Here is a 13,737-nt window from a genome sequence, read left to right on the forward strand (position 1 = left end):
CAAAACGCTTTATCTTACAGATACGCACGCGCGCGCGTGAGAGAGAGAAAGAAGGATGAGAGTGAGACAGACTGTGAACACAGAGAAAGGGTGAGAGGAAGAAGAAGGAGAGCGAGAAAGACTTCGAACACTCACTATTACAGAGCTGGAGGAGGGTAGACGGGGTACGAGGCTGCAGACAATATGATGCTGCACCCGGCGAACAAAGACTGCGACACAACAGTCATGGAAAATAATTTGCTGCTACAAGTCAGACCTACTTTTCTCCAAACAATATTTTATAATTAAGACCCTCAGGACTTCTGTGAAGAACCCACGACCAACAACATTAATTAATTTTATGTTTACACTTCCTTGACTAATGTGACAAGAACACGTTTATTGCCAAACGTGATGTATGCACAGTAACTGTACATAAATAAACATTAGTTAATAGAAATTTATTAAAATGATGGGTAAACATTTCAAATATAAAGGCACTGAACGAGAGCGTACGCTAATGTAAACTAATAAACATATTTCGTCATGTAGGTTTATCTCGTGCAAACACACATCCACACAACACTGACATGTTGGGGTCAAGCCACGCATCCAGCAGAACAACAACAGTTTATCATCTCATGTCGGCACGGACTTACATAAGTAAACTGATAAACAGAACGGTTTCAACATGTAAACACAAGTTTATCGAGCGTAAACACATATTAACAATGTTGCGATGCTGAGTTTCAGGCAGTAAACCTCCAGCAGAGTATTGCCTTTATGAATAGACAAATAAAAAAATAAAGAGGAATAAAGCAAAAACAAAAAAAAAAAAAGAGAAATGAGAAAGTTCAAGTTAAGCTGAAAGCGCTCGTAACGCGAGAGAAATGAATGGAGAGATGGAAAGAGACGGAAGGTAAGAGGAGAGTAGGAGACTTCTTAAAGAAATAAAATAGAGCGAGAAAGAGGGATGGAGGGAGAGAAATAGGAATGGAGGGAGAAAAGGACAGAGAGGGAGGAATGGAGGGAGAGGAGGAGGAATGGAGAAGGAATGGAGGGAGAGGAGGAGGAATGGATGGAGAGAAGGAAGGGAGGAATTTAGGGAGAGAAGGAGGAATGGATGGGGAGAAGAAGGTAGGGAGAGAGGGAGAAATTGAGGGAGCGAAGGAGGAATGGAGGGAAAGAGAGGGAGGATCATGCAGGGCCAGCTTGCCGCGTCCTCCAACGCAGCCCAGTACTCAGCGGCGTGATGCTGTGCACCTCGTGGTAGCTGGCGGCTATCGCGGCAGTAAAGAGCAACAGATAGTGAGAGAGAGAGAGGGAGAGAGAGAAACACACACGTGCGAGACCACAGACAGAGAGAAACACTCACAGAGAGAAGAGGAAGAGAGAGGAGCTCTCTAGCAAAGAGACTTTTGGTTCCAGCGGATCGCAGGTAGCGGACTGTAGCTTCGCCTGTTGTCTGTCAGTTCCTCCCTCCAACACAACCAGTTGCTACCCAAGACTTTCCTCCGTGTGTGTGCGTGCGTGCGACACTACTACCCCCACCACCACCACCACCACGACTCCTCAAACCTCCCCTCCTTCCTCTCCCTCCCTTCCCCGGGGGAGAGAGATTTCTCACTGGACCAGACCAGACCACCCTCTCACCCACTCTGTCATTCCTTCATCCCTGTTCTGAGACGGAGGGTAAGAGGGGGGAGAGGTGTGTCGGGGGCAGGGGGCAGGGGGCAGGCAGCAACAAGCGTCGATATAATTAAGCCATTAGATCAATGAACAGGCGGAGAACTTCTTGTGTCTCAGGTCGCACACACCAGTGTTGTGTCGTGTCGCCCAGGCGTTGGAAAACTACCTTTGAAAAAAAAAAAAACTCTTCGGGGTGTGTGCGTGAGAAAGTGTGTGTGCGTCCGTCCTCACGTCTACAGCAGCAGCAACACCAGCAGCAGCACTACCACCAGCTGCAGCAGCAGCGTCGCGATGAGACAGGAAGACGAACAGGAGGGGGCGCAGGAGGAGGCAACTCGTTTGCTGAAGGCCCGGATGCAGCGGTCGCGTGGTGAAGACGGTTCGCTGGCTGGAGCCAAACGCCGTGCGAAGGAATGAATGCCAGTCGGCAGTGGCGGCCGGCGACACACACAGACAGACCAGTCAGACAGGAGGACAGGACCAGTCGCCTCCCTACGTGTCCCTATCTCCAGCCACGTGTTGCTCTGGACTGGAGTTAAAGGGTCGCCAGGGAGCGCTATTAAGCTCCCATCATTTCAGATTAGAATATCTTCAAATCTTCCAAGCGCCGGTGTTCTGCGGAACCTCCCTCACCCTCCTTCCCTCACCACAAAAAATACTAACTGGCTATTTAAGGAGGACTTGAGGACTTGAAGAAGTCCCCCACCACCACCAACACCACCACCACCACCGCTGCCCGGCATCAAGACAATTCAAAGGACGGGGCAACAGCAATGACGGAGGAGCAGTCAGTTTAAAGGGGAGAAAGAAAGGAGCGGTGAATTGTGGCCGGTCCTCTGGGAGGACGGAGGGGCAGCAGCGAGCAACACGTGCGTGACGCTGGCAAAGACTCTGCACTTGAGCTGCAGCTGAGGTCTTTGAAGAAGAAAAAAGAAAGAAGTGTTTGCCGAAAGCAAAGAAGATCGCCTCACAAGCGTTTTGACGGCGGTGTCCAGGAGAAGAACCCTCAAAAGTGGACGAAAAAAGGAAATAAAAAACATCGAGCTACTGTCCTGCTGGGGTTTGTGGACAAACTGATTGAGAAAAAAAAGGTCTTCCGAGGGCGATGGCTGTGAACCACGTTAAGAGGTCAAAGGTGATTTTTAGCGATGAACGAAAGAGGATAACAAAATTGAGCTCTCGTGCGACAGGACAGGAGAGAAAAAGTAAGGAAGACACGACAGTGAAAGGTTAGGACGGCAAAAAAAAAAAAAAACGAGGCCGAGAGGGGGAAGAAGGGTGCAGGTGAGAAGTGAGTGGCGGAAGGGCAAGAGGGGGAATCGTCCAGTGAATGAAGGAAGAGAGGAGAAAAAAAGTCACCGGATGAGTTATTGATTGCTGGTCAGACCAGTGGGGTGTGCGGGAGCCATGGCTTTCCAAACGCAGGGACAGAGTGCTAGCCTCAAGTCGCCCGCCAAACCCGCCACCAACTCGCCGCCGGCAACAGGCGTCCTGTTCGTCCCTTCTCCTCCTCCTCCTTTTCCCGGCGACCAACTCTTCCAGTCCTTTCCTCGTCACACCCGTCGTCGCAGTTCTCGGCGATTTCATCTCTTTTTCCATGTCTCTCTTCCCCTGATCCACCCTGCGAAAAAAGTGGCTGCTTATTTCAAAACTTGGCTTCGGGACGCCCGCGACTGCTACATGAGGACGTCTTCGGGTCGCCTGGTTGACATTCCCTTCCACGAAACCATTCTCCCCCCAGTGACGTCACACTCCGTCAGCGCGCCACCGACCCCTGGCGCCAGCGTGGACAACAGTTTTCACCCCGACGACTGCGACGACGACGACCGAAAAAAACTTTTGGGTGACGACGGCGGAGAGGATTCGGACGATGTAGACAGGACCTGCGACAGGGGTGCCGCCGATGAGGAACTTGGAGTTACCTGTCCGCGGGGCGGCGCCACGTGTTGCGGGAGGATGGCTGGGCTGACGCCGGTGGCGCTGATGTGGTCGCTGCTGTCAATCCTGGTGGTGGGCGCCTGCGGGGTCAGTCTCTTCCACCCGTACTGGGTCATGCACCCGGATCGCCTCCACTCCTTCGGACTCTTCACCTACTGCATGCGCGACATGGCCTCCACCCTCCCCCAGGCCGTGTGTCACGGGTACGGGGAGGCCGGCGGGGGTAGGATGGAACTGACCCGCATACCCGCCGGAGCGTGGCAGGCTTCCACCCTGCTTTTCGGGGGAGGGGTGGCCCTGGAGGCCGTGGGTGCTCTGGTGACAGTGGTTCTCCTGTTGTTGCCATCCTACGGGCGACACCGGCTGGCGCTGCTGAACGGTTACCTGCAGACAGTGGCAGGTGAGTCGGCGCTCGTCATTCGTGTGTGTCCGTTGTTTGATCTCACGCAAGTGTTTGTTGAGGACGACTGGTACTTCAGGGTGAAAGCTGTTAAAATCAGTTGTAAAGTGTTGTATTTATCCCCATCATATTTTATGGTGAAAACGTTGCACTGCACGAGGGTTGTAAAATTCAAATACCTTATATTTAACTTAAAAAAACAAAAATACTTCAAAGCTTCCGAAAAAACGGAAATTTCGTATTTCTATAATCCGATCCAAACTCCATCCCTGTGAAACTACATAACAAAAAAGTCTCCGCACGCATTTACCGCATGACTAAGCCCTCGTGAAAATATATCTTCACTGTATTAGCAAAAGATAGTGTATGTCTGTGCGTGTGTCTGTGCGTGTGTCTGTGTGTATGTCTGTGTGTGTGTGTGTGTGTGTGTGTGTGTGTGTGTGTGTGTGTGTGTGTGTGTGTGTGTGTGTGTGTGTGTGTGTGTTGCTCTGTCTAAAGCTCCAGACATTCAGTAGAACAGTTCAGAAAGTTCTTGTGTTTTCCAAAGTCGCGACAGATCGCATCTCCTCCTCACACTTGACTGCCGTTCGCTAGAGGAGGTGAGGTGAGTGGGAGGAGAATTGGATTGGGAAAGTATGCGAAGAAATAACCAGACGGCTATCTAACCCCAAAAGAATAGAGTTCAGATAATTTTGCACAGAAAAATCCAAGTCTTTGTTTTCTTTTCCGATGGCATACATGCGGAGCACTAAGTTTTAACACACCTCTGTCTCATCCTCCATCTCCCTCCCCTTCTCACTCCCCACACTCACACTGGCTTTTGTCACGTGCCGATCACGACCCTCTCAATCTTACAGAGTATTTCGGGTAGACCGGCCCTTAAAATCAGTCCAAAGGACTAGTTGTGTAGCTTTAGAGTAAGACACCCGGCAGAGTTCAACCAAAGATGATGTGTTGTATCAAGTCTGGTTCAACTCACCTGTTGCTTAGACTGACACCAGTGGGATGAAGAGATGCCAACAGGGAAGGAAGGGAGAAAGGGGCAGGCAACTCACAACAAGGGGGAGAGTGGACAGACCCTGTCCCTGTCATTCAGGTTAGAAAACTGCAGAATGGGGCGACGAAGAGAGAGAGAGAGCGATAATAACAGCGAGAAGAAAAAATAGACAGGACAATATGGCGATGGTGAGACCTTAAGGTTGCCCTTAATGATGATGATGATGATGATGATTGATTGATTCCATCATCAATTATTATCATCATCTATTCATTACAAATCAGTTTCATCAGCCTACAACTGTGCTGCACACGCAGAATCACTCCTCCTCTCTCCTACAGGTGGTAAACCTGTTGAGAAGTGCATGAGCACCGGTCTATGAGTGCATTAGCACCGAGCTATGAGTGCATTAGCACCAGTCCAAGAGAACATTCGCAGACATGTCTCCCTCGTCGTCTTGCATGCAGCTGTTGGCTCCCACGAACATAAACCAGACTTTACTGAAGGCTTGATCTCTGTTTATGCTCCCTCCTCGTTAATAATTTTCTTAATGAAGGGAGCAAGGACCTGGTGACAGAGCACTGCTACACAGACCAGGCGTCCTCGACCTTTCCCCCCAACACACACAAACATTCTTTCTCTAATCTCTCGAGACCTTTCGTCCTTGACTGCCACCCAGGAGCTGTGTTCACGAAGCGACGGTAAATAGTTTCAAGTAAATCAGGATAAGCATCTTATCTCTGTAGATGTAAGGGATGTCTAGACTCCGCCAATGCTGCTGCTCCTGAGGGACAGTAAATCAGTGACAACGATTCCCTGGAGTTACTAACCAAAAAAAAAAATAATAATAACAACAAGAAGAAAGTGATATCCGCAGGGTCTGGACAGTGCGATGTAATTACGATGTTTTCCCCTTTGCCCACAGGTAGCACCTTACCCTCGCTTCATGGATATAACCCCTGATCGTTGATGGTATAGCTATACACTTGTATGTGGGATGTTGGGAAGCGGGATGCCGCGTGTTGTCAGAATCATTTATCTAAATTATTATCACAGTTATTATCCCCACCTTTCCCATCTTTGTAGCTTTTGTTGTCGAGAGAGTTCAACAAAAATGATGCCAGAGCTGCGACTTTGAAGATGGTTGTCAGAGAGCTCTCAAAACTTTAGGTTTTTGCGGAGGATAAACAAACTAAACTGCTAGGGAGTAGAATGCTGCTGTCACACGAGGCAAGGAACCCTCATTAGAGACACAGTCCACAGAAAATGATGGACACCGAGGGTGAGGATGCTTTTACCGCCGTAAAGCATGCGATTTGTCTATTCGCTCCTTCTCTCTTTCTCTCCGCCTCACCGCTCCTGGTCACTGTGGTTTGAGTGCGTGTGTCTGTGTAGAAGACCCATTCACATACCGCTGCCTGTCCATGGCTACCACCATGATAGCTTGACCACCAGTCCATGGCTACCACCAGGATAGCTTGACCACCATCCCATGGCTACCACCAGGATAGCTTGACCACCATCCCATGGCTACGGTCTACATCATTATTAGCTCTCGACAGCAACAGATAATCACACACTGAACAAAATTGACCTTTGAACTCGTGCCAAGACCATCCTCATGAGGACATTGATTTCTGTGTCACAACCTTCTCTGACCACTGACCGCATCCCAAGATTTGACCAGCGTGCGGTCCGCTGTCCATCAGTGTCCAAATACAGTGGACAAGCCCAGGATAATGAAACCCGAAACGGAGGAATGGTTGGGGAGGTTGGGTGTGGGAGGGGAGGAAGGAGCATCGATGTACAAGTCGAGTCCACGAGCAATAATTTGATGAACCACCGCTAGCAACGCCACTGATTCAATGAACTGACGGTTGTCTTCTGTCTGTAACTAAAATGAAGATTTCTATTTCCAACGATTGATTGCAGATTGCTCTGGGGAGTTCTCCCAACCCCCTTCCTCTACTGGAATGACCCCGACACAGCAGATCCTCACAGTGACCAGTCACAAGAGAGTCTGGGTGTGCGTGGGCGGGTGGGTTGGAGGGTGAGTGGTCCTGGTGGCGATGTTGCATGGGAAAAAGAAAAATATTTGATGTTGATAGAGTAGTCCCTTGCTTACCGGTGACAGTTCCACTCTGTCTCCCAATTATCCTTCCGCTGCTCCTCGTCACCCTTCGCCGGAACTAGATACTCCAGCCTGACACCCGCCGCTAGTCCGCGGTTTGAAATAATCACCGTTAAACGCATGGATTGCGTGAAGCAAAGCTGTGTCTTGCTGGCGGTGCTTGTGTATTTTTGGTCTATCTATCTATTCCTCTTTGTGCATCAGGTTGCACATAAGGCCTCAACCAGAGTCCGCCACCGATGTCGATCGGCTGAAACCCGCTCTAGGTGACCCCATGTCCAGCCCTTTCCTTTCATCTCCCTTTCCACTGTTCTTCTCCAAGTTTCCTTTGGGCGGCCTCGTTTTCTTCGGCCGTCTGGAGTCCATCGTAGGGCGACTCTGGAAAGGTCTGCTGTCTGCTGCGGAGCACATGTCCAATCCATCGCCAACGCCTTCGTTGAACCTGCGTGTGATGGACTCGGTTTCACTTCTTCGGTGGAGTTCTTCGTTGTGATGGTGTTTGGCCAAAAGATGTTAAGTATGCGCCTGAGGCATCTGTTTTGGAAGACGTCAAGCTTGTTACTAGGTTTTGGTCATCTTCCAAGATTCTGATCCGTAAAGGAGGGTGTATCACATTTGACTTGAAGATTCTCAGCTTGATCTTCTGCTGATGTTTTTGCCTTCCATGTGCTCCTGAGTGAGGCAAAGGCCTGACTGGCTTTCGCCAGTCGGGCTCGAATCTCCACCTCCGCATCCCCAGTGTTTGACATTTTGGACCCAAGATAGGTGAAACTGTCAACTTCCTCAATCTCTTCCATTTAGTTTGATGCTGTCTTGGACTCTGGCGTTCACTCTCATACTTTTCGTTTTCTTTGTGCTGACCTTCAAGCAAGGTTTTCAGCTGTTTCTGAGAAGCCTTTGTTTCTGCATGTCTTGGTGGCGGTGTGACAGCAGGGCAATGTCATCAGCAAAGTCCAAGTCTTCCAGCGTTGTTGTTGCTGTCATAGTCATGGTCCATCTGAGCCCTCTCCTCTCGCTGTCGGTGAAGTCTTCATATCCAGTCCATGGCCAGGATGAAGAGGAACGGCGACAGAATGCAGCCCTGCTTCACCCCGGTACTACGTTGAAGGGTCTGTGAGCTCCGTGTCACAGACAACCTGGGATTTGAAATCGCTGTACAGCATTGCAATGACCTGAACAAGTTTTGCAGGGACTCCGTAATGCCTCAGGATCTTCCATAAGGACTCGCGGTGATGCTGTCAAAAGCCTTCACCAGGTCGATGAAATTGATGTACAGCGGTGTGTTCCATTCGTTGCTCTGCTCCAGAATCTGTCGCAGAATGAAATGTGTTCGGAGCAGGATCGCCCAGGGCGAAATCCTGCTTGCTGTGTCGGAGGTCTTTCTCAAGAGTTGCCGTCAGTCTTGACAAAACATCTGCTGAAGACCTTGCTGGTGAGGGAAAGAAGTGTTATGCCCCTCCAATTATTGCAGTCTCCAAGACTCCTTTCTTGGGTAACTTGAAGATGAGCCCTGTCTTCCACGCAACAGGGACCTGCCCTGATTCCCAAATTTGCCTGAAGATTTCAGTCAGCTTGGAGCTGTCACATTCACGTCTGCTTTCAACATCTCTGCTGTTATTCCATCTGCCCCTGGTGCTTTGCCGCTCTTCATTGTCTTGACTGCTGCTGTCACTTCTTCCAGCTTGGTGGGTCTGTGCAGATGTCAAGGTCTATAGCTGCTGGCTGGATGTCTGCAAGCTGAGGGATCTGGTCTGTTCAGAACCGACTCAAAATGTTCCCTCCAGCGCTGTAGTTTTCCTGCCTCTCCCTCGACGACATTACCGTTCACGTCTTTCACTGGCACATCACTGTTCTTAAACCCGTTGTTTAGCTGTTTGTTTATCTTGTACATTGTCTTCAGGTCATTTTACTTGCTGCATTTTCTGCTTCATCTGCCAGTTTCTCTATGTGATATCTTTTTTGTCAGTTCTTGTCATCCTCTTTACCTCTTTGTTCAGTTTTGCATATCTTTGTCGTGTTGTTCCTTCAGGCGTTCAGATCTGGTGCTGTTGATTCTTTGTTTGGCTGACTTTCTCTCTTCTATCTTCCTCCATGTCTCTTCTCTAATCCACTGTTCTTCTTTTTTCCGTTGGAAGCCCAGTATTTTCTCTCCTGATCCTGTAAGACTCGATTGAAGTCGTCTAAGGTCATCTCTTGTTGGTCTCCTAGTGCCTGGAACCTGTTCTTTACTTCCATAGCAAAGGCCCTTTCGGTGCTGGATTTTCAGTTTGCCGGAGTCCACTCTCTGCTGACGTGCCTGTTTTCCTCGTGATCGACGCAGCTTCAGAGAAACTGTGGCTATCACAAGAGTGTGGTCACTGGCAATGTCTGCCCTCTGTAGGCTCTAACATCTTGAAGGAGCTCCTCCATTTTCGGTTGATGATGACATGGTCTATCTGTTCTTTGTGATCCCATCTGGTGATGTCCATGTTGCCTTGTGGATGTCTTTGTGTGGGAAGAGTGGCCTCCAATCAGTAGTTGTTTTCTCACAAAGTCTGCCAGTCTCTCTCCGTTGTCATTGATGGTTCCGATTCCATGTTTGCCCATGACATGCTCCCTGGCAGGTGTTGTCACTCCCACCTTGGCATTGAGATCGCCGATGATGAGCAACATGTCGTGGGCTGGAACGCTTTCTGAGGCTGCCTGGAGCTGATCGTAAAAAGCATCCTTGTCTTCTGCCTCAGAGTCATTTGTTGGTGCATAGCAGGCTAGCACTGTCAGCTTGGTGTACTTGGAATGGAATCTTGCTCTCAAAAGCCTAGTCCATAAGGCTTCCATTCCAGCAGTGCCTTTTCCGTTCTGTTTGAGGAGTAGAGCTACTCCTTCAGAGTGCTGAGCGTCTGATCTTCCTGAGAACAAGATGGTATGTCCTGACGCTAGTCTCCTCTTTCCCGTGCCGGTCCATCTGACCTCATGACTCCCAGGATGTCCAAGTTGTAGTTGTCAAACTCCTTGACTAATTGGAGCATCCTGCCAGTCTGGTACAAGGTCTGGACGTTCCAGCACCCCACCCTCAACTTCTGCCTCGGCTTCAGTAATCCACTGTCGGGGCGCCAGCTCCCTTTCGGGTTTGGCTGTCGTCCGTCATTAGTCCAGTCTCCTGGTGTGCTTCATTACCTTCGCCATCTGTGACGAGTTCTCTGGTTTTAGTTTCTGTAACAGGATTTTTTTTACATGGTGGGGTTGTTAGCCCTACCACAACCTATTTTACCTCTAGGTGAGGTGTCCACCTTAGTCGCCTCTTACGACATGCCTGGCTGGATGGCAGGGACCCTATTCTTGCAATGCTTGCTAGGCAAGCATACCCCGGGGTCCCACAGGGGGTATTTTTGGTAAATCTGACAAAAATGTAAAATATACGGTTTGTACACTTGTCCTACTACAAATCTCGATTACTTTTAGAATTAGTATAATTAATTATTAATTCAATATGGAGGTCTAAACAATGAAATTTGGAATTATTCACGAACTGTAATAAATCAGTTTGCTGTTTGTTCTCTCTCTCTCTGGTATTTCAAGCCACAGAAAGTATTCCTGTTTTTTTGTAGAGCAGATGCTTTTTTGGGGAACCTTGTGGCAGGGGCTTAAAATAGGAACATAACGAGGGCAGAGCGAGGGTCTGTAACTGAAACCAAAACTTGGGAAATCCAAAAAGCTAGGCTTAAAGGTCGACATGAGAGCAAACTTACTGTCCGAGCTCTTTTCGAGATAGTATTTACCAAAATTTCAGTAAACAACATACCTTCCATACTCAGTTCTCAAGATAGTGTCCGACGTAAATCACACAGAAATCAACCGTAACATAGGAAATGAACGGGGAAAGGGTTACGTTGTCAAGACTACAGCCAATGGGAGAGCAGGGACCATCTGTTGATAAGGCGTGCTAGTGAAGGTGTGTGACGACACGGGTTTTGAACTTTTTGTGTGCATGGTGATGTTTGTAGGCGTGGAAAGTCTCTGTCTCTTATGAATTGTCAGAAAGAATATCGGTCAAAGAAAGTTGTGCTTAGAAAGGAAATTATAGTCAAGATGTCAAGCGTAAGGATCACAACAAACACACACACACAGCCATACTTCTACACAAAGCAAGACAACCGTTACTATCGTTTAGCAGACGCAGTCCGTGCACAGCACGAGCGCAAGTTCTTTCTTGTCCACGCCAAAGCCGTGCGGACGCCAGTACGACAAGATTTTGTCACAATGGCAGCAACTCTTCCCTGAGCTGTTATATCCTAGCAATGAGCCTACAAGACATCAACATGTCATCTGTATATGTTCCCCTGTCCTCCAACATCTTTACATCCGGACACTTGACCTAAAGATATTGTCACAGTGCGCATGTCACACGACACCATCCAGATAGCGCCTTGCCACGTGCCGTGCAGCTGGCGCAGACTGTGAGTTAGCTCCATGGCGTTCAGTCTGTAGCCTCAGTGGCGTAGGAAGTTCGGCGTTGGGGGGGGGGGGGCAAACTTCCCTGCTGACAGTGAACCGTTCGCAAACTCGCACGGTGATGACCACTCCTCTCTACGTTCCCCTACTTTCTTCTGTTCTTTGCTTCTTTTGTGAGGAATTACGTCTCAAATATTGGGGGGCAAAAGGATATTCTTGCCCCCCCTGTATTTTCCTTGGGGGGGGGCTGCCCCAGCTGCCCCCCTGGTTCCTACGCCACTGAGCCTGCACGGACGAAGAAGAAGAATATGTCAGACACTTTGAACAGTGCCCAGACCACCACAAACTAGTCACGTGACATCGATGTCTGGAAGACGCCAAACTTGGCCCCTTTCTTGTAAGGTGAAAGGTCAAGGAGACGAGTAAGACCACAAACCCACTTACTGAGGTCATTCACGAAGACTGTCGACAGGACCCGACGTATAGCCTGCCACACAGACAGCGTGACAACCGTTCAGTGCTCAGGTGGAGAAGACTTACTCTGAACGCCTGCGACCTCGACGGTAACGACTTGCGATAGACGATGTACGGCTTCTGACGGCGTCCTCGTCGCAGACACATTGACCCTCCCCCCACCACACACACACCACCACCCCTTACATCCTTTCCTCCAAAGAGGGACATGGACACCAATCCTTTGACTGAAGCTGACGAAGGTTCGAGATGCTTTTTTGTGACCACTGCTTTAGTCGCACTGTGTGAGTCCGGCCTTAGCTTGTGACAGAAGAAGCGTTGTAGTTTGAAAATGCATTTGTCATAAAATATTATTGTGTGTGTGTGTGTGGTTTTTTAAAATCAGTTCCCCGCTCGAGGGTATTAGCACGATGATATTTTTTATGCTGGCAGGTGATTCGGGTAGCACAAGGTGAGAAATATTACTGGGGTGTGATTGTGTGATCTGGGGTTTGGGTGTCTTTGTGATCTGGGTGTGATACAACTTGTTGTAGTCTGTCGTCATATGAGAAGCTGGCAGTTGCTCTGAAACCCTGAGCTAGTGGCCACTGGCTACAGGCTTTCAGTCAATGCTTTGTGTGTGTGAGCGAGAGAGAGAAAGAGAGATAAAGTTTGTGCCCAATTTTTTTTAAGGTGTGTGAGGAGTGAGATTTTAGAAAAAATTTTCTGAGGACGGGGCTCATCTCCTTCCCTCTCTCCCTTACCTGCCCCACCCCTCTATAAGTCAGGTACCCATTCCCACCATCTTAGCCGACTGGGGTAGTTGTTGCGAGATCGCGGGTACCGATCCGGCAAGCTTCGAAGTTCAGACGCCAGTGATGTAACCATTCTGCTATCCAGTTCCAAAGGCATTCGCGCTGGAGAGAGAGAAAGAGTCAGACAATCAAGCAGATAGACAGAATAAGAATAACAAACAAACAAACAAACAAACAAACAAACAAACAAACAAACAAACAAACACACATACATTTTACCCGGTACCCGCCTTCAAAGCGGGTGCGCCTTACCTCAGCAGCAATCAATCAAAAATCGTCGGCGGGTTTTGCCGGGAAGCCGGGTAGTCTTCAGGTTACGCCAAGTAGCTGGAAGTCCTCCAAAGCACCAGGGAACGAGGGTTTTGCGAGTAATTCAGCCCCAGCCGCCTGCAGACCTTATCTCGGAGTGGAGCGCTGCTCGAGTGCGTTCTCCACGTCACAGTGATGGAGCCGCTCGCGCATATGAAGAGGGTTCGTCTGTAAGTCTTCCTGCAGCCACACCACCCTCCCACCTTCAGCTTCTCTGTGGTCGATTGACTCCAGCACTTCAAGATAATCCAGATTGAGTTTCGTGCTGCGAAGAGAGCATTGGACAAATCCATCTTGATATCAGGCTGTGACATAGATTTCAGTAATTCTGTCCTCTTCCATCGACCTGCTGTTGGCTCTGGAAGCAGACGACAGGCTCTGGTACACTTCTGGCAGCACAACACAGGCCAGTGCGAAAAGAGCAGAAGTGAACGATATGCCTAAGAGAACATATATAGACGGATTCTGACAGCTTGCTGCTTGTCTGCCCTGTAGAAACAAACGGATGCTTTTTAGAGGGATCGCGGATTCAATCACCCCAGCGGGATTTTAAAAAGTTTCGCGAGGCTGCCACTGACTGAACAACACGTTTACT

General features: G+C 49.1%; 1 protein-coding gene across 3 annotated transcripts in view; it reads left to right on the top strand.

Moving 5' to 3' along the window:
• The first annotated feature begins 1,748 nt into the window (after positions 1-1,748).
• Positions 1,749-13,737, top strand: part of LOC112562823 — a 39,415-nt gene continuing 27,426 nt past the window's right edge. The window contains exons 1-2 of one of the 3 annotated variants that reach the window (XM_025236356.1): positions 1,754-4,006; positions 4,563-6,354. In XM_025236356.1, the coding sequence (XP_025092141.1) occupies positions 3,076-4,006; positions 4,563-4,600 (969 nt within the window). In that variant the 5' untranslated portion in view covers positions 1,754-3,075 and the 3' untranslated portion in view covers positions 4,601-6,354. Of the gene's footprint in view, positions 4,007-4,562; positions 6,355-13,737 lie in introns of those variants that run through there. The other 2 variants (XM_025236354.1, XM_025236355.1) reach the window with 2 other exon arrangements.

This window comes from Pomacea canaliculata, linkage group LG4 (assembly GCF_003073045.1).
Source record: "Pomacea canaliculata isolate SZHN2017 linkage group LG4, ASM307304v1, whole genome shotgun sequence".
In the NCBI taxonomy this organism is placed as follows: Eukaryota; Metazoa; Mollusca; class Gastropoda; order Architaenioglossa; family Ampullariidae; genus Pomacea; species Pomacea canaliculata.